The sequence below is a fragment of the Nilaparvata lugens genome, chromosome 7 (assembly GCF_014356525.2).
Source record: "Nilaparvata lugens isolate BPH chromosome 7, ASM1435652v1, whole genome shotgun sequence".
Taxonomy (NCBI): Eukaryota; Metazoa; Arthropoda; class Insecta; order Hemiptera; family Delphacidae; genus Nilaparvata; species Nilaparvata lugens.
This window is the reverse complement of record NC_052510.1, coordinates 30560074-30586934: the sequence shown is the minus strand read 5'-3', so window position 1 is coordinate 30586934 and position 26861 is coordinate 30560074. Positions and strand designations below refer to the sequence as shown.

General features: G+C 34.2%; 1 protein-coding gene across 7 annotated transcripts in view; it reads right to left on the bottom strand.

Moving 5' to 3' along the window:
* LOC111054002 (formin-binding protein 1-like) overlaps positions 1-23375 on the bottom strand; it is a 169471-nt gene extending 146096 nt beyond the window's left edge. For 6 of the 7 annotated variants that reach the window (XM_039432517.1, XM_039432519.1, XM_039432516.1 and 3 more), the window contains exon 1: positions 23208-23368. In XM_039432517.1, coding sequence (XP_039288451.1) covers positions 23208-23231 — 24 coding nt within the window. In that variant the 5' untranslated portion in view covers positions 23232-23368. Of the gene's footprint in view, positions 1-23207 lie in introns of all 7 variants that reach the window. The other variant, XM_039432515.1, reaches the window with a different exon arrangement.
* Positions 23376-26861: the final 3486 nt, after the last annotated feature.

Here is a 26861-nt window from a genome sequence, read left to right as displayed (position 1 = left end):
CGTCCTTTTCTGAACTGTCTCCTTACATAGATGGACCACAAGAGAAGCTCATCCATTGCGGATGAGGAACACAAACTGCACTGCACAACACAATCGTTACCGAACTGAATAGAATCTCACTTTTTCTGTCGTGTGACTCTCTTGAGTTTTGTATTAAAGTTGGTGTCGTTTGAAAAGAGGTTTACGCAAACCGGCACATTTGCGCAAACAGTAGACTTGCAAGCATAACATATGTGAGGATATTCATAATAATATTTCATTTGAATTTATTTTCATTTTCAATTTCCAGTGTGGGAATTTCAACAGAAGCTTACACGAGCATTGAGTTAACAGAAATTAAAAGTCTTTTACATAAAACACAAATAATAACCTTCAAGTTTGGAAACGTCACCTTCAACACAGCAATTCTCTTGACTATGAAGTTGTCTGCAAGCTTTCTCAATACTTTATCATTCTCTCATAGAAAGAAATGAATGAAGACATTAAGGTCGCTTACCTACTCACATATGGAATGCGTGGGCTTAAAAACGAATGGAATTTTTCGCATGAAACTCTGGGACAAATAAAGGAAAACGCCCAATGCTAATACGGTTGATGTAGTCAACATTCTCAACACAAAATAGATAAAAATAAAGCACTTGGATCATTTCTTGTGCTAGGAGCTAACGTTTGTTGTGTAGTGTAAATAGGCAAGGCCAACCTTTCGTTTTGCAAGCTGCATGCAACAGATTTGATGGCAGAACACGTTGCATGCTCACAGATAGTTAGGACAAGTTGATAGAGGCTTCAATATAATTGGTCATTGCAACTTAGCCTGACGTCTTGATAGTTTTGGCTTGTATTTACTGGCCAATCGCTATCGGAAATGGCTTGAGCACATAATTGGGTAAATGGTAAGAACGAGTTCGATAAATTCGAAAAATGCTCTTCAGAGTTCTCATGTGATATCCCTGGCCTGAATCGAGGAGACCTTATTCTTCGCATTTTTCTCACACATCAATTACTGTTGGTGGTTCACGTTTTAGGGTTATTTCAAGGTGAGATATGAATACTCAATTATTTGTTATTTAATTTAGACCCTCAGTACCTGAATTCAAGGCAAATCATGGGTAATTTTCAATAAGACTGATCAAAAATTGTGATTAATAAAAATGATAACTGAGTATAAAACACTGATGAAAGTGATTGGCCTTGGTCTCCCTCCACCTACATTCACATTCAAATTAGTTCCAATTAAACTAGAGAGCGAACTGGACTGATCACGATAGTGTACATATACATTGTACATCAAACGATATATTATAGATGTAGATTATTTTTCCACGATTGAACGAAATGCTGTAACATTCTTACATGATAGGAAAAGTCATACAACAAAATTGATATCTTGAATTAAAATTTATTGTAAATAATCCAAAACTTTAAATGATTATTTTTAGAAACAAATTAAGAATATTGCATTTAGGATACGTGGACCAATTTGATGCCAATTACGTATCCAAAATATAAACATTCTCAAACAAATTAGCTTACTTTCATCAGCAAAAGCTATTGAATAGTTAGTTGTCCTCTGTTGAAATTTATATTCCATTACAAATCGATTCAATCATCTAATCTCATTGTCAACTTGAAAAACACACATCAGGTTCATAATGTGAGTAAAATTTTGAAACTTTTTTCACCAAATAATGTTCTACCTATTGTATAATCTCAACAGAAATTTTAAAATCATAAAATTTCCTTAAACAGTAGTTCTACAACATAATAATATTTTGATGATGTAGTTCGAAATGTGGAAGGAAGACTTAAAATAAAGTTAGTTAGTTTGGAGTATAGAGCGGAAAAAGTAAGGTGTAGTAACGGGATGTGTGCAATATGACTACTTCCTAAAAGTTCGATGTGACTCACACAAAAATCCATGAAAACCCCTCTGATTGTCAACAACTACGATCAAGTACAGTAATTGAGTTTCAGCATCCGTTCTTTTGAAGGAAGCACTTTACTCGATGCGGAAATCGGCTGACTGACGTAGATTCAACACTTATTATTCTTATGATATCTGTTCTTTGTAAAAACTATGAAAGCACAGAAAAATTTCAACATTTTTATATAAAATAATATTTCAGATCGTTAACTTTCGAATTACATTTATACTCAATACAACATTAATAATACTGAAAAAGATTCAAATCTAAATAATTGGATAACACGCCAAGATCACTGAAAAATAAGTTCAATTGATGTTTTGTTAGTACCCATTAAATTTTATTTCAACTGGAAGAATACTTTTAAACAATACAGGTTTAATGGAAAAGAAAATATGGTAAAATCTAAGTTAAAAGTTATAGCTATAATTTTATTTAGTAGCAAAGTGCTCTATACTCTGTTAAATACAGATCATGAATCAACCTACATCAATTATCATGCCGTGAAAAAATGAACCTTTACTATTCTGTCAAAAGCGCATTATTAGTTGAAAATTCTGAACACAATCACATCACAACCATTAGAAAATAACTTTTCTAAGTTATGAAATCTAGGTATGAAATTGCAGATGACAGTGAACAAAAGTTGCAGTAGCCGAAGTAGTATCAGCATAGAAACGACCTTGAATTGAAAACAAACGTTTACCTGTTTGCAAAAATAAATTGTTGGATTTAACACTGAAACAAAGCTATATGAAACTAAAGCAGAGCTTGAAACCTGTCATTGTCACAAAAATAAATCAAAGGCGATTGTTATCTGTTCATTAAGGAGTTTTAGGGAACTAGCTGTAATTATCTATGTTTTTAGATACAAGATTTAGGTACTACACGATTTTTATATTGTTTTTATTAATTCAAGTAGAACACTATTGTAATTTTATGACAATTGTACAAAGTAGTCAGTGTCAAGACTTCTACAGTCTCTAGCAAACGAACGAATTTTAAATTCTCTACAGCTATTGATGCTATAAAGAATTTGATCGGTGAATTGCAGTTCCCATAATTATCAAGATTTTTGTAGATAGCCAACTTTACTCTTAACATATTTACTCATTAAACAGGGTTTCAACACTATAACTATAAAAATAGCTCAACATCCAAAAACTATTTTTAGCGACCCATTTATGTAACTAAATGGGTCTGGCGATCCCCAAACATGGACTACAACATATTCACTTCAACAGTCCTACTTTGCAACGAAAGCTAGTCAATTCAACCCAAAAGAAGACACTAAAGAGTGAGACAAGAAACACCGTTAGTACCAAAACACCAGGTATCGCTGTAATTATTAAGGAATGCCCGTCTACCATGCACTTCAAACTATTTTGAACGTCTCCTCACATCTCACTCACTCACTCAACTTTTTAGAACCGCCTTTTCTCTTTCTTGTTTGTGCAGATGCTCTGGCGGTTTGCCGGGTTCTTCATTACCTTTCAAAAGGAACACTTTTCCTCTCTGTCATATCCATTTTCCTCTTCTTCGTCAGCAGTGGGTCAGTCGGTCTCTTCTTCCGGCTAATAGAAGCCTGTCGCTTGTCACTGCGTGCAACACACTTAGCCAAATAAAAACTTCAAGGTTATTAATCATTGACATCATTCAAACTGAAGCAGACACCCTCAGCAGATATTCGTGAGACAAGGTGTCTTCTTGCTTTCGATTGGATTATTTTTGCAGCTCAAAAAAATCTGAAAAATCTAGTATCGTAGCCTATATCACAATTTTTTCTTAAAAGAATGAATGTTCGATGATGCAAATCATAACTTCTATCCTGGATCCTCTCCCCACAAGAAGACCAACAAATAATAAATAAAAGAGACAATTGCTTGCTTAGGGTAGTAGGTAGAACTACTTTACAGTAGTAGGGTAGTTTGGAGAAAAGAATCTTCTAGCCAAAGTTGCACAGATTTACACCGAGTACTGAGACAATTCATACGTAACCAGTAAAATTTACTTTTGTTGTACAAGTTAAAGTCACTGTCAAGTGTCAGTATCCTTCGTTTGATTTGTTAGGATATTCATTTGATACATCCAACTTCACTTTGATCATCATAAGTGGAGGACGAGTGAAGAGTACGATGATATTGAAGCGGATTTTCTCAGCGATGAATATTACTGACACTGAAGTGATACCGTACATCCACACGGGATAAAGAGAATTTTCTTCTTAAAATTTTATTTTAAGTACAGTCACTTCTAAATAAACGTTTTAATTGTAATAAGAGGGACAGACATAATAATATGTGATTAGAAATTCAGAACACACAAACTAAATACGGTAGAAGTCGTATTGTGAGCAATGACCCTTACCACACAGGCGATTCGGCCCGATAGATAATAAATGTGATAAGAGGGAAGACCGAGTCCCGGAAAAGGAAGTGGCTTCCCACTGCGATCTGAGCACAGATTTGTTTTTATTTACTACATTCAATCAGCTAACTCGGAGCGGGAAATAAATTCACAGCATGGTTGCAGCAAAGCACTCTGCACTTCGAGACGATTCTGGGACGTGAATTCAATTACTGTATGTGTCTGCCATCTTTGGCTTGGAAGTGGCACAGTTCACTCAGAGAGTCGATTCGAGAATAACTATCATCGACTGCACACCAAATTGCTGAGAAATGTTCCATGTTCAAGAAAAATTAACCAGTTTGCCGTCTTCCTTAAGCTGAGACAGTAGTTCAATTTTCCTGGATTGTATTACATAATAATGATGGTCAGCTCTCCTACAAACAAATTCTCACACTTTCATTTGTAATTTTCTTTCTAGAATCCTCATTAAATAATAACGTACCATCACCAAGAACTAAAAACCTAGTACCAAAGAGGTTGTTGAATGCTAGTGTCTGTCAAGCCGCATTGACCATTTCCATAGTATTACCTACACACAACACACCACCTACTACTCCTACTACTCGTAGTCAATCCACAAATGTCTTATGGAAGAGTATCAAAATGTAAATACATTTGATGGCAGAACCACCCATCACAACAGCCGATTTCATAGAATCAAATACGACCCAAAGTCTATAAGCCTAAGCATAAGTCTACAACTAATGAGAGCAACATTCCCCGCAAAAACAAATACACTGCTCCATAAGTAAGCAAGACTAGCCGTTATAATACTATCAAATATGACTGATAGAAGAAGAATAAGTGTCCTACCAGTATGAGCTTCATCCTCTGCAAATCCAGTTCAAATGCCCCTTCAATAACCACGTTACCCAACTGACAATCCGTTATCATAGTATCACATACGACCCATAATACTGTTTATGCCTGTAGTGTGATAGAGACAATAACAATAATAGAGTCGAAGTGAGCTTGTGCCTTGAATAGACAATCATCAGAGCTGAGGAATGCAGTTGGAAAACGACCAGCGCACGCTTATTATTCCAAACATTCGGCCAATAAGACAGGGCTGCGAATTCAGTAGATGCACGCAGGGAAAAGTGAAAGTGGTGTCGCATCATTTTATCGAGATCTGAGCCCACCTCTGTAGCCGGAAAATTTACGACAAATATCACACCCACATTACATGTTAAATAATGAACATCTCTACATGGATCTCTTCATGAGCTGAATTCAAATTGCAAATTGGATAGGTGTCGTCTTTAGGTTTTTTTTTAACTATTGCATGTTGTGTTACCCGATTGTGTTCCTCTCAGGAAAGACTAGGGAGTGTACAAGCCTTCATAAGAGCTTTAGTGAAGTGATATGACTGTCGAGTGTATTATGTATACATTAAGATGTGAACATAATAAAGAAAAAATAGTTTTTAATGTGGATATCTTTTCTGTATTATTATATTTTTATTCTGCAAAAGAGTAATTTATGAGCTGCGAAATCACTTGCCGGTGGTTCAGAGCCCACATATTATCATCATCCCTACCACTATCCAAGCATAATCCTATTGTTTATATGAGTATCGTCATCAGAGAAAAATGATAGAGGGTTGGAGGCTTGTGCTTGGGTAATTATCTTCGAATACATTAAGATTAAGATTACGTTCAGGATCAGAGTCTGAAGCCAAGAAAACAGTCACTATTCTAAGATATTCCTCCCTCATTTGATGGAGGTAAATCTTACACTAGAAATTGCCCAACAACTTATATAATTATTACAGATTATGTAAATAGACTGTCTTTAGACTGAATGATAATTATCTAGTAAATCTAGTATAAGGAATCAATAAGATTAATACTGTGGAAATTTGTTGAAAAAATTGCTTAAATACAACTTGTAGAATTCAAATAAAACTAAAATCAATATACTATATTGCGATTCATTTTATTTTCAGTGATGAAATTCGCAGCTTGTAGGTAAGGGATAGCAGAAAGATAATGTAGAAAATAACAATTGGCAAAACAAAATAATTCAGCGTCCAAGTTCAAACTGGAGAAATCATATAAGGAAGTTCGAACACTGAAAACTTGGCGCTTCAATAGTCACAATTTATTGAATCAGAAACTTTCAAAAACTTAGGCAGCGCACTTTGGAATTTCAACTACAGCCGATTGGAATTGCATGACAATTTTTTGGCGATTTGCCTTCTCATTCACAGTACATGACAATGCAGCGTGGTGCCGATCACAGTTATATTAGGTACATGACTTGGCTGCAAGAATTAGCGACAGTACAATTAGAATAGAATTAGGCTTACTGTAATTTTTCAATTGAATGGTAACTTTAAACCAGAAACGGGAGATTGGAGATCTTCAACTTCATTTATCTTACAACCAAATTATGCAACTGTACATATAAACCTCATTAAAACGAAAATAAAAAAATCACACTTAATAGACTTGTAGAATGTTCAAGTTTCTGGCAGATAACAAGACACAGAAAGAAGCCTTGAATGCGTCCACTTTCAGACTCATAGCTGTTCAATAAATTTTATCGACATCGTATATAGCCAAGCCCTAATCAATTAAATAGCTGCAGTGTTGCCACGTTTCCCATTCAAAGACATAAAACACACGAACTAAACTGATAAATGAACAAAGGTTTCTTCCAGTTGGTCTGGTGGTAGCGTTCAATTCCGTTCTTATTTAGCAGATCGGGTGTAGGCCTACTTGACATAGAATTTGCATAGTAAATTAAGAATTTAGAAGAATATCTCTATACGTACTGATATTAGTATTGAGTCCGCTTATTTTTGTATTTTATAAACATGTAAGAGCACTACATATAAAATTATCATTGAAGTAAACAAACCAAATTGAAATTCAACTCCAAATTCTTTGCTCCTTATTCTCAAGACTTGATAGCAATATTAACAACAGAAAACAAATTCAAAATGACATTATTCTCAATATTAATAGCATAATGGATGAATGATTTAAGAGACTACGATTGTAAGGTTCAAATCGATAATTTGAGTACCTATTGTGGTTTAAAAAAATAAAACATTCAGAATTTTTTTTTAATTGCCTAGTTGATTAATTATTGTAATTATTACTTGGATAATAATTTAGTATTCCAGTATCATGGAAATTTAATTTACCAAATTAAATGATGATTTAAATGGACAGCCTCCAGGACGGAACACTTCATGTTGAGCAGGTAACATAGTAGCCTACTAATAGAGCTTTCATCCTAGTGGCAAAAAATGAAGGTACAAATAGCGTTCAAAACAAGAATAATAGCGGGAAATAAGACATCATTTTGTCATAAAAACTGGCCATTATTATCGAAGGATTTGGGTGGTCCAGTCCAACATGAATTGACGCCAACGCACTAAGAGCGGCCTTTCTTGATAAAAACGGAGCAGGCTGGGATTAGATTGATTTACACCACTTTTGTTGGCCTACTCAATTGGAAAAATGATGCTCAATTAAGCTGAATGCTCAACATAACTTATAGTCTAATAATCATATTATTGAAATGCTCCCTCTAGAGTTCGATCACGTTAGAAAATTAATCAACTTTACAATAATTTGTGATATGAACCATCAAACATATAACAATTGTCACCATATTTTTGCAAAGCACTGCAATTTGGGAGGAGACTTTATCGAGAGATTGTGACTGAATTTTTTTTAATAAAATAATTTTTGAGCAAGTTATAAGAAAAAATTGGGGAAAATTGTCCGTATTCACCCCATTCTACGATAATGCTTTTTCCGAAATCAACATGAGTTTGTGAATTTCACTCCATTGACGCAAGTTCAATGTTAATGAGTAAGATCAAGGTCAATGAAAAGAACAAGTGAAAAAATAACAAACAAACTGGCAAAGATTTTTAGACAATCTCTATAAGAAAAGTGTAGTCATCTTCAATTTACTGTACTTTATATCACTAAAAGTATTTACTATTCAAGTTGAACACACATTATGTCAGCATAAAACTTGCCAGTTCTTCAAATTCATGGTATATACATCATAATTGTAGATTGTTTCAATACCTCTACCCCTAACCTCTTCATCAATTGTAATAAGATTTTTCAAAAACTTCAAGTGATATACTCAAAGATAATAAACACTTCGTAACATGTGAATTTTGCACTATATAATTTTACTTGATACAGAATTGGCGAAATAATTGCAATATATTGGATTTCATTTTTTCAGCATTTATTGTGACTTGATGACCGTTTTATAATCACTACATACTTTGCCTGGCATCAGATATTTTGGAGGAACGCAATCTAAGTTAGCGTCAGCGTATAATCTTTTCGATGCCTTAGTTCATTAGTGATCATCTTCTGCAATGATTGACAGCCGGACTACAATTGCTGCAGTTGCTGCTGTTCATGGGAGAGGAGCGATCGTCACGCAACGCAAGGTTAGGTTGTCATTGCAACAAATCAACCAGAAAAATCGACTGGCAGAGCCGGCCGGCCGGCCAAGCTGGCTGCTAGGAGGATGTAGGCCTACAGCGACTGAGATGAAATCGAGGCCAATCGCTCAAATTAGCCACCAAACATACTTATATTCATCTCGAGTAGACCTATACATATACATACCCGAGTTTTTCTAACATATCTATAGCTCATCGAATGCCACAGAGGAGAATCAAGCAACCAACTGGACCAGAGGCATGCCAGTGCCACAGTAATATACGAAATGTTCATATATTACTATAGCCGCGGAAAACAGAGCATGTGGAAATTGCGTAGAACTGGACACGCAACCACAGAATGTATTAAACTACATTGGGTGCCATCTGGAGAAATGGAAGCCCGGACATTACGTCGCACAGTTTAGTTTTCTTCTCATTTTACCTTTATATAGTCTTAGTTTTCTGTGATATTGTTGAAACTTCAGATCATTCCTACGTTATATGTAAGACAACATCAGGAAACTACTCAAATAGTTCAAAAAATGTAATAGACTTGAATGGACAATCATAATCACAGAATTATTTTCAATTTCATAATGTTGAAAAGTATTCTTCTCATTATTATAATTATTGTCAAACAAGATATGTTAAAATATAAAAATGTGAAGTAAAATTTTCATTTTAATAGAGATTATTATTGAAAAAAATATACTTAGATACTTACATATTCGGTCATGCTCCATTGTGGAGTCAACTCGATTGAGTTTGATTGTATTCTATATTTAATCCAGCGTTCTGAATAAATTTGAGAGTAGAAAGGAAAGGGCTAGCTACCAAATGTAGGTGGATTGCAAAATAAATTGACACAACTGGGCGTCTTCTTCAGAGTTTTTTTTCGGTCGAATCGCGTCACTAATTTGCAACAGACGTCCGGCTCACGTGGACTGACAAGAGATAAGCGAGTGAGAGAGAGGAAAAGTGAAAGAAAGAACCTGCATATTTACAGTTGGTGCGCAAAGGAGTGCGTTGACCGTAGTGACGTCACATTGTGGGGGCACCCTGTTATCCTTGCTCCTGATTCATGTGGCTCCTCTTGAAAGAAGAAAAGGATCAGATTGCAGAGAGAAAGATGTTGGATCGAGGAGATAGAAGAGGAAGCAGTCAGAGGCACTCCTCCATTCAGCTTCGCTGGCCACTGAAGAAAGAAGCTCCCAGGATTCAGTCAAACTGTTTCATGCAAGGATGATAGCAGCCAAGAATCAAACTTGAGGGTCGAAATATATTGGCTAAGTCAATGAAAGAAAATACAATATTTCAATCTAGCCTCGGGAATCGAGATAGTGGTTAGCAAATAACTGAGGAATAAAGTGCGGAAAGTTACAATTTCCACAAAATGAATTGATTGAATCAGAGAAATGTCATGGGTTACTTCTAAATGAACATTGTCAAAAGTAATAATTGAATGAAAGCATCAAGTCGTTTTCATCAAATAATATGAATTTATTTAGCGTTAGGCAGCATACACAACACATTTATAATAATATGGATATTTACGACAACAAATCGCCTATCGCATTCACAACAACATAGAAGGTTAAAAGTAAGAATCCTCCCTGAATATGGGCGGCTATATGATAAGCTGTAAGTTAGCAACTGATCACAAACTTCTCAAAAATGGGAAAGTGACACTCGATGTAAAAGTAGGAGGCATTTGAATTATTACAAGGGCAAAGTAATCTCTAAACTTGATTGAACACATACATAACACCACTTCACATTTTTAAATATTGAATATTATAATCACATTGAAATGCAACAGTGTACCAACCATTTACATTTTACTTTCCTTGCCCTATTACCAATAGGTAAGGAAAGTATTGCTTTCCGAAAAAAATCAAGGTACCCCAATTTCTAAATTTATATACGTTTCAGGGTCCTCTGAGTCCAAAAAAGTGGTTTTTGGGTATTGGACTGTGTGTGTGTGTGTGTGTGTGTGTGTGTGTGTGTGTGTGTGTGTTGTGTGTGTGTGTGTGTGTGTGTGTGTGTGTGTGTGTGGTGTGTGTGTGTGTGTGTGTGTGTGTGTGTGTGTGTGTGTGGTGTGTGTGTGTGTGTGTGTGTGTGTGTGTGTGTGTGTGTGTGTGTGTGTGTGTGTGTGTGTGTGTGTGTGTGTGTGGTGTGTGTGTGTGTGTGTGTGGTGTGTGTGTGTGGTGTGTGTGTGTGTGTGTGTGTGTGGTGTGTGTGTGTGGTGTGTGTGTGTGTGTATGAGTGTATGTGCGTCTGTGTACACGATATCTCATATCACAATCAACGGAATGACTTGAAATTTGGAACGTGAGGTCCTTACAATATAAGGATCCGACACGTACAATTTCGATCAAACGCGATTCAAGATGGCGGCTAAAATGGCGATAATGTTGTCAAAAACAGTGTTTTTCGCGATTTTCTCGAAAACGGCTCCAACGATTTTGATTAAAGTAAAATAGTCATCGATAAGTTCTATCAACTGCCACAAGTCCCATATCTGTAAAAATTTCAGGAGCTCCGCCCCATCAATGCAAACTTTGATTTTAGATTCTCAATTATCAGACTTCAGATACAATTTAAACAAAACATTTCGAGTGGAAAAGATTGAGCATGAGAATATCTATAATTAATGTTCAGAAACATTTTCACCTAAAATTAGAAATAAGCTCGAAATTCAAGAAAATGTGATTATCCAATTGCAAACTGTTGGCAACTGTTAATTCTATTAAATGATTCACTAGGATAGCAGACATCGTGTGTCCCAACGTTATTGTCCTGTCATCAGCTGGCTCAAATCTTTGAATAGTAGACTTGAGATGCGCGGTAACACTAGCGTCAGGTGATAAATTTTCATAACGGCAAGAAAAGTTGTGTGAGTGCGCCACACCAGATTTTTTTTATAAACTGAAAAATGATGACTATAATGATGTGTATAGAAATGTGTAATATGTATAGAAAAGTCTAAAATCTTGAATGTAACAAATTAGTCAAACAAAAATGGAAATGTATCAAGATGTAAAGATAAAGAAAATGAATACAGTATATGTATATAATATTTCAGCTAATATCCTTTTTTCCTTTGACCTAACAGATACTGTGAAAAATACAAGAGTAGCCTGTAGCAATGGCAAACATTTTCGGCAATAAGAATGTAGTCCTGTAGTCATCGTTTTATTTATAGAAACAAGTTTTGAATTAATAACTGCAAGAATTTCTTCCTATAATCCGCCAAGAGTGGCGCCAAACAAAGACATGTCAGCATTCCTTACAAGTAACAACAATACTTCCCATAAAACTAACGCTGACAGTTCAAAGTAAATTTCACTTTAGAAGTGGTTGACTTTCCAATCTGGAATTTGTTAGATTTGTTGGAGCGAATCCACCTTCTCAACGGTTACGTTGTTTCACCTTTGCAATATTCAAAAATATTTCTACAAAAGATTCAACAGTAGAGGTACTAACCGTACTATGCCAGCTAACAACAACGGAATGGAAATGTCATTAGTATGTGAACGAAAAACGGAGTCGGAAAACAATTAGAAATCTATTTAGTCATTAAAATTCTCTCATTTTATGGCTGCCATCAGTTTCCATTTTTAAATTGCTACGTAGCCTACTGAGTATTTTAGTTCAACGAACTACTTTTTGTGTAGTTGAGAAGTTGATATTGTGGTAATTATTCATATTGAATGAAAAAGACTAAGAAATTGTCAAAAAACCACTGATTTATTGATAATTAGAAAGACCGGTTTCGGTTATTACCCCATTGTCAATCTCTGATAAACATTTTATCTGATAAACAGTTTATTAGAGATTGACAATGGTGTAATAACCGAAACCGGTCTTTCTAATTATCAATAAATCAGTGTTTTTTGACAATCTCTTAGTCTTTTTCATTCAATTCAACGAACTACATTAAGTTACTGAAATTTATTTAAAATGTAAATGAAACTGATTATTTGGTGAGATATAATATTTGTATACAGTGACCCTACCGCTACAGGGATAATCCTGAAAAATAAAAATGGTGGCTGAAATATAGTGTCTAAAATAAGAATTCAAGAGAATTAATTAAGAAAGAAAAAATTTAAATTCTTTAAATTAGAAGAATTAATTTAAAGAATTCAAGAGATATCAGAGCTAAAGAACCCAATTGAGGCCTACTATATTTCTGTAAAGTACATTTGAAGCGTCAAATGACTATTTATTTATACTACTAATAACTTTATTAGAATAAATCATCAAAATAATAGAAAATTACCTATTTCCCTATCAAAAAGTAGTCTGTGAATTAGCTTTGGATCACTTATTAAAATGAGAAAGATTGATCAAAAACGAAGTACCGGAATTGGAGTTGGCTTAAAAAATATATCCTTGGGAATCTTCCTCAAACCTCTAGTCGCCTTCAGGATATAACTGATGCATGAACTAACTGACAACTGTCACAAATCCATTTCAAGAAATAAAATGATTGCTAGGTTAGATTTAGTTTTATGTGTCACGCAATGAATGCTACTCTTCGAACAACTCGTGCCTCCTTCCCGAATTTGCCCTTGGCAATCGCCAATCCGTTATGTAGGTCTTTATCAACTAAATTAATAAAGTTTTTCAGTAATAAGAGCAAAAATTGAGGAGGAATTTAAACCACTTTGACTAGGAAGTCTTGAATAGCAAATTATCTAATCCATCTCATTATTTGTCAACTTCTGTACTTGTAATTAACCAAAAATATAGGCTAGCTATTAAAAAAGTTCAATTACAAGCTTAAAAATCACTTGCCAATGGTTCGCAGCTACATGGATACTGCATGATCATTTATCTGCAATCATTCTTCATTTACCTATGTCAAAGCCCAGGACTTATGTAAACATACCCCTCAGCGAAAAAAGTATGAGATTATGTTCACTTTCAAGGATATTTACAGACTCTTCAGATTTTAATTAGCAGTAGAAGGCGACTTACCTGAAAACCAATAAGAATAATTACAATTCATCAATAGCAGTTTTTCTATAATACACAATACTGACCATTTTCTTTTTGTACTTGTCTTTGAAACACAAAAGCATTCAGCAGTATACAGAATATTACTAGCATTCAAAATAGAAATACCAGTGAGCTCCCCAGACTAGAGCCGCACATATTCTGTCAGCTGTTTTATTGAGAGCAGTGGAAAGTCAAAAGAAGTAGATCAATTTTGTTGGACAACGAACATCATCTGTATGATGGTCCAAAGAATGTTTTGAATATTTGAATTGTTTTGATGCAAGAATTCGAAATTTATCATCAAACATACAAACAAACCCATAATCGGACTTGTCGAGCCACAAGTCAAAAGTGGGAATTTGGTACGCTTGTTCAACTGGGTTCAACAAAATTATTACTAGTAGTTCTGTGAACAGTAGACCTCACGCAGTTTTCTCATCCACAAGTATCTGATGTCACCTGTTTGAAATGTTAAAAAACTCAGTTCACGTTTGAATTTATATTCCATATGATAATATCCAGTTCCGTGATAATTTTTCTATCTGATGAAAATATTTCACAAATATTAGAAAATTAATTTTTTTCATTCAAAAATATTATAATTTCTTTATCATTATTTGGTTCATTTAATTATTTTTAATCATCTATTAAAATTGTTTTTTCAAATGTGAGAATATTGATACTGATGGGCACGCATAATACCATGACTGCAAAACAAAATATTGAAACCATAGAACTTATAGAAATAGACATGGCTTCACCAGACGTCTGTGTAATGCATGCAATGAATAATCCACTTGTCAGCTGATTGATTATGAATAATTCTATAGTCTGATTAATCCCAAAGTTAGTAGACAATTCTGTCTACTAACGTTGAATTAATCCTGTCTTCAGAGTAAATAGATGATAATATTATATAATAGTGATATCGGAGTTTGGAGGAATTCCTTTTCTTTTCATATTATCCTTAAAATTCAAAATTTCAAAAAAAACCTTGTGTATACAACGACGCGCAGTTGAAAAAGGAATATTCCTGCCAAATCTCACCGAATCCTATGAACGCGTTTGGCCGTAAATGCGATTCATATTGTAAAGGCGAGGAGAGAAAGGTGGCGGGGCGCGTCCACCAAATATGTAATGATTACAAAAATGGTAGAAAAGAATATTTAGCACTTTTAATATTATGATAACTATGGTTATGGTTAAATAATATAGTAGGTAATGTGGTAATATGGTTAAATATTATGATTGGGCTATATCAAATATATAAAAAAAAATATATATATAACATTTAAAAACAATAGTTACACAAAACTAGCTTTTAAGATTCTTAAATAAATAAATATGAACGCTACTCGCTTGGCTTGAAAGATTTGAATTTTTGTGGTAATAAAATTAAATGGATCTCAAAAAACAAAAAAAAAACACCTTTCGAGATACCCTTCCGTTTGGAATTCACTGATAGACGCAACTTTACAAATTAAAAATGAAGATCAAATTATCTGAACTAATGAATCTGTTCATTCTTGTCTTCTCTGATAATAAAATTCTTTTTTATACTGCTCAAACTGCGACGGAAAAAACTTTATTATAAAAAAACATGTCTATCCTCTTCACTAGATCAGACGAACCTTACTATGAGTCCTATCAAACGAGCTCTCCCAAAAAAGATAATTTTGGGGTATAAATAAACTATCAGTCAATGCCAAAGATGAAAGTCACCTCGAGTATACAATAATATTTTTCTATCTATCGCACGAGCAGAGAGTATAGAATATAACATTATATCCTCACTGTGCAAAAGTGCACATTTGTTATTAAATAGAGAATAGACAATACATACAGACAGACAAAAGAAAATCCTAGTTAAAACATAGACCTCACTGTGTTCGGTCAACAATCGCTATCATGCAATAAAACGCCATCAGTTAACAGAGACTACAGGTTATGATTAAGCACAAACACTGGCAAAAGAGAGAAATTAAAATTCATCGAAGAGGGCCGGAAAACTGAATAGCTTGAGAACCTAGCGGGGTGTGGGGAGTCCGGTCCCACAACATAGACTGATAGACATGACTCGATAGACTGAACAATTAACCAGTGCCAAATAATTAAACCTCTTGTGTGAACTAAATAGCTGTTTTACAATCAAGTAAACCACAGATTCACTTTTGATAGGTTTCACATTATAGGTTTGAATTATATTGTTCTGAAAGTAATTCAAATCAGTAACTGGAACAAGAATTGTAAAAATGTACAAGTTTTTTCCCTCATAATAATGACTAATGACCACGACTTTGAATTGTTCAAAACCCAAATTCCTACGGATAAATGAAATCAAAGAAATATGGATTTGTTGGGACCTTTTTTTAGACACAGCATTTTCCTACACGATGAGTGTAGTGAGGGTGAAAGACGACTGAAAGACGGTTCCATCTCCTCTGGTCCAGGCAATTTCTGGCCTGTAAGTAGAATGGTATGTATTTTCAGAATTGGAAAGAATGGAATTAGCGTCGGCAAGAAGAGACAGCTTCCTACGTCGTCGACTGTACAAAGCTACGAACATGCTAATTTTCGCACCAACTCCCACGACCCACAACGCATGCGCGTGAGTAAGCCAAAGCATCATGGACGCTAGAAGCCATTCAAGGTCGTCACTGAAAATCCCTGTTTCATCAATAATAAATACTACAGTATCATAACCTTCGAAACGTAAAAGTGGTAGATTACCTGAAGAACAAAGTTCATACACATTGATAACAGAAAAATGTAATACTGTAGCTTAAGTTATTGTCTTGTCTAGCAGTGTCAGTCTCACCAAATCTGTGTATTGTCTATTATAATATGGTCGCTAAAAAGTGATTACATTACTACCTCATAGAAAAAAAGGAATACACAATACCCCAGAACAGCATGGAAATAATAAAATAAAATTAATTTCAGTAGGCTACTGTGAAAATGAAATAAGTCTGAAATTAAAAGATGAATTTACCACTACTTATTCTCCATGTTGTCAATATTTTGATTAGATATTATTTGGTATTTCGTACAATAAAAATTACTTCAATAACCAGAAAGTAATAAATATTTACCAATATAAAGACAATAAGACAATCAAGTAAGTTGGAGATGTCAAAATCATGATCAAAAATATACTAGAAAATACAAATTACCAAAATGTAAATGATTACTCAACGATTGTAGTTGAAAATAATTTATTGTGATGACAAATTATTGAAAAAAATAAAAAATAAAGAGGAATAAAAATAGAAAAAGATTGGGAAGAAATGTCTCTGCTTGTAAGGATTGTAAAACAAGACACATGAAACTAATAAGGAAAGAATAAAGAGCAATAATAAATGTAACTAGGATCAATCCAAATCAAAAGAGCTACAATTCAAACATTGATCAATGGAGTTACCTATTTTGAACATGGAGTAGAATTACTTTAAAGCCACTGGAGAAGAATGACACCAATGGAAATATGATTAGCAAATTCCTAATTGAAACTAAAGAAATTAAAAATAGGTGGAGAAGATTGCCAAAAAAGGAGATTATTTCCATCCAATTTATTTCTTGAAGAATAAGAATTAAATTCATACAAAAAAAGTAGTTCCTTCAATTATTGTACCTAATTGTAGTAAAATATTTATAATTTATTATTGATGAAATAATATATAAATGATTGGTAACCATTGATAAAAATAATGATGGACATTCATTGTGAAATTAAAAACACAAGAAGCTACATGTCAAACCATGACATGATCAAGTGGAACCTTATCTCTACGTATGATGAATGTAATTCAAAAGTCAATAAAAGAATGCAAATCAATCATTCCCAATATTCCCTCATGTTAATATTCAAAATGTCAATTTCAATGGACTAGAAATTATTGAAAACATATTCATATAGTAGGTCAATGGATGTGATAGCAGACTGACATCATAATACTGTATTTCCTAATCATACATGAATAAGCTGTTATATGTGATTTTTCAAGTAAAATCATAAATTAAGATCGTGAAAATTATTATAATGTTGCAGATGTCCTTTCCAAACACTTGACCGGGATTGATTGATTATATGCCTTTAATAGGGCGAAGTTAGGACTTGAGGTCCCCTCTGCCATACAACCCTAAATGGGTGAGAGGGTTGAGAGGAAAAGAGGAGATTGATGGTAAAGTTGTAACAGATGGATAAATTCAGTAGCAACTAGAATGAGGCTTGAAGAAAGAATGCAATGCAAATTTCATTGACTGAGATAAGCCACCAACAATGGAAATTGATCAATAGATGAAAGGTTTTGACGCTATCTGTTGCTACGCAATGCTAAGTCTAACCCAAGGATAGTGTATATCAATCTATATACCATTGTTGAGTCTAACCACCCCACGTGGCACGCGATGTCCATTCCACCCCACACTAGAATAGGCCTACTCCTCAACTCAATCCCTTGAGTCGGGGAAACCCCGTCACAACGCAGGCGCGATGGGAGATGGGAGGTGACTCATGGATGGCTCACCCTCGCCCACCTATATTAGATTTTCTCAAGGCGTAATTCTCGATTGTAGCCTTCAGGCAATCAATGCTTTCATCAGAACAACAACTATATATCCAAAATGTCAATTCCTATGTATATACTTGATGCTCAACTTCAGTTTGAACGGATTGAATCTAGGCAATAAACGCCAAGGGGTTTATTTTATGTGAATTTAGAGTTTATTAGGAATTTGTTATGATATATTTCTGTGATTAAAATAGATAGATTGAATTGGTTGAGTGTGGGGGTTATGAGCGAAAATCTTATTTCTTTATACTGTTTTGATAATTTGAGAATCAATAGCTATCAATAGTCAAATGTCTTCAGATTAAAGGATTGAAGAGTATTGTAAATAATAGTACACTATAAAATAACTAATTACAATGAAATTATGAGCAGAAAACTAGTTTCTCTCCTACTGACCTACCGTTGAAATAATGTGTGAATTAATAAGCCGAATACAGTATATAGGCCTACAGTAACAATATTGTGTATAAAGCAAATTCTTATGTCTTTGGTTGGTGGGGAGTCCCTAGTTGCATTGTATGATACAGAAAAACCCAAGTATTTTGCATAGGCAAAGATGTGATAACTTGATGAAGTAATGAACAATCAGGATCAGTAAGGAAGAGCGAAAAAGTGAAAGGTCTTCTCTATAACTAATATAGAAAGAAATTTAAATTTTGCTAATTAATATGGCTTTAAGAAGTGGAGAGAGATCTGGCGTGCTTGGGAGTGAGAAACTGATGGAGTCGAGCCTCTAACTCGAAAGTGTTAGAGATGATTGGAGGCGAATTGTTGAGGAGGCCAAGGTCCAAGTAGGGCTGTAGCACTTCCTAAGTAAGTATTTACATTGATATCCATTATTATCAAAACACTCACTGCTCACTTTCATGGGTGCCATTGATTACCGGTATTTCTATATAAGTTTTTAATGAAGATTCTAGAAATAATAAGACTGTTATGAATAATTCAAACTGAGATATTAACAGTCTCAATGGATTCAAATACTAATAAAATTTTAAAACTAGATAGTACCTTGTCAGCTAAAGAGATTTATATGCAAGTGTAACAAGAATCCATTTCAATCCCATCTCCGACTTTATTCTATTTTACTCTATTTTTCCGACTTTATTGTTCAGGTTACAATAATTTGAGGGTTCAGTACAATGGTTTTAACGATAGTCAGTTGATAAGGGGAAGTAGCAAATTGTATAACAAAAATAATTGGTAACAAAAGAACAGGACAGGTGCCCTTGGCTTATGCTTATACAACGACGGACATTTGACAAAGCTGAAGAATCAACCAATTCTCGACCACCGGCGACCGCCTCTGCCTTCACCCAATCACCCTCAAATTCAACCAAAACCCATTTCAACATTATTTATAGGCATACTTTATATAAAGGAAGGAATTGGTTTATACATTTTACAAGTACGGGTTACGAAATACGTGTTTGACGCATCATCAGGTCTGAACCAGTGAGTATAGAATGAATTACATCCTATACTCACTGCACTGGTCTCAACTACTCAACTGATAACTTGAAATTTTTCATCTATTTTTACTTTCCTTGCCCTATTACCATGTAAGAAAAGTATTGCTTTCCAAAAAAAAATTAAGGTACCCTAATTTCAAGTTTTCTATACGTTTCAAGGTCCCCTGAGTCCAAAAACATGATTTTTGGGTGTTTGTGTGTGTGTGAACACGATAACTCCATTCCTAATTAACCGATTGACTTGAAATTTTAAACTTGAGGTCCATATACCATAAGGATCCGACAATAAGAAATTCAATAAAATTCAATTCAAAATGGCGGAAAAAATGGCTGATTATTACTAAAAAAACATGTTTTTCACGGTTTTCTCGAAAACGGCTCTAACGATTCTCTTCAAATTTATACCATGGATTTATTATTATATTTCATGGAGCTATTTATGAGCCCTATCAACTGACATGAGTCTTATTTCTGGGAAAATTTCAGGAGCTCCGTAATATTCTTGAGAAAAATGGCGGATGGAAAACCATGTTTTCCACTAATTTCTCAAAAATGACGATCGATTTTTTTTCAAATTCATACCCTGTATTTATCAGCTCTATCAACTGGCATGAGTCTCCTTCCTGGGAAACTAATGAGGGGTCCACCCCATCCTTGAGAAATGGACTTTTTAACCTCCTTCTCGTGCATGAGGTAGGTAGGTAGAGCAGTTTATTAAAAGAATACCTAACTTAGTTGAGATATTTCATCTGTAGAACAGCTGTTTTGACGACTTTTAAAAAATCATCGAATTTCACAATTTACACAAAAAAAAAGTACTCTGAAAACAATTAATTATATTTACAGACAGTAGTCTGATCGTAGTTTCAAATATGTTGACGCCAATCGTCATTATGTTATTCCCCTAAATTATTCTCGTTTAAGAATGAGGCTCAGCACAGTTCAATGAGCAAGGAATGTTGTGTGAGTGTACCACACCAGATTTTTTCTTTATTTACTGAGGATGGTTATCAACTCAATTGGTTATCAACTGAATGGTTATCAACTCAATGGTTATCAATTATTTTTGCGCATCATTCACGATTACTTCAGTTATTATTTGTATTCTTTTATAATTGAATATATAATTCTTTCATTTTTCATCTTCTTTTTATTTCAAATTTTACAATATTATGTTGAAAATATTGTATTGTGTGAAGGAGGCAAAATGGGGCTCTACCTGCTGTCTTCATAATTAAAAATTATTATTATTTTCATTTTATTAATCACTTTATTATAATTTGAATGATTGAAACAGATCTATTACATTTGTGATTTTATGAAGGTTGTCAATCAGCCAGTCACAGAAAATAAGTGCAGGACATCGATTGCAAATACAGAACACCTGGTAAGTCTGATAAAGTGAACATATCACATTTTCTAAAGCGACAGCCAGAAGTCTTAGAGAAAATCGCATGCCTTCGACGTCACCTTTTAAAGTAAGACCTGTCTCTACTGCTGGAGCTGGAACCCGAGGTTGGCTGAAACCGGTTTCAAAGGATCGGCCAGCCAGGTACAGTCCGCGTCCGCACCGGCACGCATTCCTAACCTCGAATCATCAACGTTTCAAGATTATTTGGAAACTTCACACATGCCAGCTCATTAAAAAATTTTCACCTACCATTGTTTTATTCAAAGTTGAAGGCTAGTTTGAAAGTCTTACAAAAGTATAAAATATAACATTTTTGCAAGAAATAATATGTTGCCTTATTTTGGGCGTTGGTCACCTGTTTGAGCTTCTGAAAATACTTTCTCACTGCATGAATGTTTTTCTGAGCTACTGTAGTGAATGAAGTCTGTGCTAATAGACAAATGTAATGTTCAACTCTTATTAATATTTTATATTCTTAAGGTCGCTTTCTGCAAAGTTGGTTTACCTATTAAACATGTTTATTCAACATAATAGTCGCATTTATTAAAATGTACTTCAATTGAGTCACCTGATTCTTTAAACTAGAATTTCAGTTCAACTTTATTGAAGAAGGTGACCCGCATTTTACAAATGCGTTTAATTTATAAAATACAGGTGTTCTAATGTTTATATACACACACTTTTAATCAACAAAAACGATAGTCTAATTAACTATAGCCTACAATATGATTCAATGTTTTATAGAACTGAAATCGACTTACCAAGTTCTAGTATGTCTTACTACTTACATTACGACAAATATAATGTTCAACTCAATTCTTATGTTGATTAAACATGTTTAATAGGTAAACCAAATTTGCAGAAAGCGACCTTAAAAATATAAAATATTAATAAGAGTTGAACATTACATTTGTCGTAATGTAAGAAGTAAAACATACTAGAACTTGGTAAGTTCAGTTCTATAAAACATTGAATCATATTGTATAGTTAATTAGACTATCGTTTTTTGTGATTAAAAGTGGAAGGCTAGTTTTTGATTTATGTGATAATGAATTACTCCAATAGAAGTCCTTTTAGAGGGATTGCAAAAAAACCTGAATTACTTAAACTATAGGCCTATTTAAATTGATAAAACCTTTGGAATAACAAAAGATATACAGCCTAGTAGTTTTAAAAAATTAGGCTATAACTTATATGCAGAAATTGTTCAAATGCCTAAGGGAATAATAGGTTTATAATATTACCAATATTAAAAAACAACTGGATATTGATAATGTTGAAAGATCTTTAGCCAAGTAACATATAAAAAAACTCGTAATAATGCTAGGTATTATAAGAGTTCTTTCTGTGCTCGTTTATTTAAATTTTCATCAACATAAATAAAGCCCAATTATTGTCAGAAAATAAAATGATCCAAATAAATGGTCTTTTGCATGGGTAATCTTGCAAGGTTACGGTATATTCAAAGTAGACTATTATAGGAGTTGATAAAATTTTACTTGCTAACATAATAATATAGAATATAAATAAAATACTTAACAGGAGTAGTAAACTAAAATTTGATATTGTAAGTTATCGTAGCAATACTAGTCTGATTTTCAAAATAACAACTTCTTTCATAATCATGGCCTACTGGGCTTAATATGAATGAGATAGGAATTGGTAATTTTAATTGGGTACTACAAAACTGATAAAAACTATTTCACGACTACTCAATGATGCAGGTTTATAAATAATGTAGGCCTATTATCATCTATCAGCCTGAATAAAAAGATAAAACTACCCTACTGTAAAGAAATTTAATACATAATAAAACATTCCTTGTTGAGTTCGTTTTAACCAAATTGACAATTAGAAACAACTTTTAATGAATTAACATTTAAAAATATTCAAATAATGATTTGAAACCATTATATTACCTAGCATGTAGATATTTAGGCAGTGACTTGAAATGACATAAAAATGTTGGAACCTACTTACCCAGAGTTCGGTCCCCCAACTCATTTTTGTTTAATCCACAATTCGTAAAATTAATAATCCAACACTGCACTTTAATTCACTGTAAGAATTTTTTTCTACACTTTTATTTCACCAACACTAACAAAAAACTCACCACAACACAACTTAGCTCATGGATGACTGAAATTTCAGACCACAATCACTGCTCAAGAATACAGTACTACCAACTAATATTTTCACTACATTACTGCATCACAGATGAAACTTGATGAGAAAAATTTGGAGAAAATTTGTTAAAATCTGTTGGTTGATCGAATTAGAGTTGAAAAGATTTTTTGAAGGATTGTCATTTCAATACAAATTTGTTAAAAACATAAACTTTTGAAGTGAAACATCTCTCGATCACTCTGTAGACACAACATAGAAGAATAGATGAATTCTACGTTTCAAAGTGTGAACGCTTTACAAGATATTTGAAGAAGTACCGCTTTTTGATCGAAGTTGCACTGATTCATTCACTCACTCATTAATAATCAACAGAACTAAGGATATACTGGGCCAAATATGTTCAAATGTGGCAATGCATGTTCAGTTGACCATGTACAGTCGCATTAAGAACGGATTTGGAAGACAATTACCAAGATACGCCAAAAATCTGCGTTTTCTAAGCTTTTCGACTCCAAGCTCTCGACTCAGGTTGAGAAAAAACTGGACTTTAGCACAAAGTAGGAGGAAAAGTCTTATCTTATGTTAAATCTGGCATTTGCAGTATCCACTTGCTTTGGTCGCCGCCTCCTGGAGCGCTGGTGCTTGTGTGTCACCACTTGTTTTGATTGCTGCCGCTTGGAGCGCTGGTGCTTGTGTTCACAGTTGCCCTGTTGATTTTGATAGTTTTAATTTTTATTCGTCAAGTTTGTCATTTCAATCGATTTATCAATTAGATTCATTATACTTAGTTCAGCATTAGTCCTATTTTAGCCTATTTTGGCATTATTCATTTATATTTGCCATTTTTCTGCTGGTGGGTTCATTGTTTCACAGTTGGTACACTGCCTTGTTGGCTGAGTTCCTCCTTCTCCTGTCGATCTCGATTCTCAATGGAATGGTTGAAGAAAGTGTATTTCCAAGTTTCAAGTTTATCCTTTTTAATCTAAAAGTGACAAATTCGCATTGAAAATGTGTCTCATCGATTCATAAATATCTATTCTCGATTTGGTATTCTAGTTTTCAACGTTCATCATTATTTGTGTCAAAAAACTTGTAAGTAACTGAACGACATTACTCGCACGCAATGTGCTTTGTCCCTCAACTTCGAATTTCGACATTTATCAAATTTGTGCTTCTAATTCTGAAGAACTGTTGATCCAACAACGATAATATCCAGAATGAACTATTTTTACTAGAAGAAAGCTCAGAAGAACTTTATTCTCTGTATTCAATTCTAGCTGTGTCCAAATGATACATGTTAGGCTATTCGTTTCATCATGAACTTTATTTGCAATCTCTCACTTGCAAGAACATTTTTGTCAGCAACTGACAATTTTCAATCATCAAGAAAATATATAGTTCCATTACACTCAATGCATTAAAAAAAATGATTTATGCATCAGACATTTCTGCATTGAACTAGTTACTAAGCAAGGTTACAATTTATCCTGCATCTAGGATTTGAAGAAGCTTGTCCATGACAAATTCTTCCTGGAATTACATCAACCCTTGTAATTTCCTCTCATCATTTGAAATCTACACCATTGTGATTTCTTTTCTCAGTGACTATTGCACACTTTTTTGGCCACCAGTTGCCACCTCATTGTAACCTAGAACTGTTCATGTTTGAAATTGCTTTATTGGGTCGCGGCTATCAATCTACTTGTATGCTGTTAAGTTACATTGTGCCTGCCGTGTGTACACCTTCATTGAACTATCATCATCACCATTGTGGTTTATCAGAATTTGTGTGTGCTTCGTTCATATCACCACAACAATTTACATTTGTGATCTACTCACTTACCTGGAGTTACTAGTTTTCTCTAACAACATCTTGTCCATGCACAAGCCTACGCATTATCGCGCAACACCTGCCGTGATGACATCTGTAATCATCATCCTACTGACTTGGATTCAATTCTATCTCTATTTGTAACAAACCTACTGAGTTGTAGCACTTAGTACAGCGCCCTTGTTACCATCATTACCTGCTGCTGGTCACACATGGAGTGGATTCAACTTCTGCACGGCTCCCTGCCGTCTCACTGCCGGTCTGTCTGAAGATCCAACGCAGTTCGCCGCCAACGCCGCCCTGGTACTTGGTTCCACGGCTCCCTGCCGTCCTGTTGCCAGTTCTGTCCGGGTATCTGGTCCAATTCAACGCCAATGCCTACCTGGTGTCCAGCCCATGGGCATTGCAGACCTTCCAGAAATCCTACTGCTTTCAATATTTGTTTGTTTATGCAACAGCTGGAATTTCATTAATTACACGATTTTTGTGACTAGGAGTTCTACAATAAATTCAAATCAATTGTATTTTGAAGATTCTGAATTCTCTTTTTATTTGTCAACATAATTGTCCAACTGTGTGGACCCACCATTGTATGTACATGATCTACTATCTAAGGTAATAAAACAAACCAAATTACACTTTTTAGAAGATCTGTTACGTATTCATGATCATTATAATATTCTTTATGATTCTAATCCTTGTATGTCATTTAGCCTAGGCCTACCTGTTCCAAGATGGTACTATAAATTCATATATTCAATTTCAACTACAGCTGATCAATAACTCTCTTAATTATCATTCCCTTTTTGCTTACCAGAGTCTTTTATGAGGACAGTTTGGGTGGTCTCATTGAGAGTTGCAATTCAGATTTTGACGACTCTTAATGTCACAATCAGTCCGCTTAGAAGATTGGAGGTTATGCTTCAATTTCGCCCAAATTACTCACTTCTCTGTGACTTTAGTCAAGAGCATGTTGTGTTTTCCAATGGTGACAGTCGTGGAGACTAGAATCGACTGGTCTGAGTGTCACCATTTGGAAACACATGCTCTCGACTATAGTGAGGTCCACGTTATAACGGCAATGGATAAAGATAGAAGAATAGCGATGCCGATTCTCTGCATTAATTAATTATATTTCTACACTGTCAAAAACATAATTGGCATCGTTGTGGACCTAGAAAAGGATAATACCACTGGCTTTGTCTAATGATAGACAAGGATAGCAAAACCAAAGTTGATCAAATACTGTCATTATAATATGGACCTCACTATAGAGTCGAATCTCTTCTCAACCTGAGTTGCATAAGTATGAGTTGAGCCTTACACGACTCAGGTCGAGAAGAGACTTGACTCTAGTCGAGGGTATTTGTTTTCAAATGGTGACGTTGCAGACACTATTGTGAGGTCCATGTTATAATGGCATTGTTTAATTAACAATGGTATTGCTCTCCTTGTCTATCATTCAACAAAGCAGATAGTGCTATCTCTTTCTCGCTTTGCTCTGTTGCCAGATTGTCTTTTAACAATGTTGAATTGATAACAAAATATTTCATCTTAATTATGAAAATTTATCATGTAGTTATTGAAAAATATAATTTTTTTGCTTACTAAAATATAATTGATTATTTTAGATTAGATATTTATCAAGCCATAAACAATACAAGAAAGTACAGGCC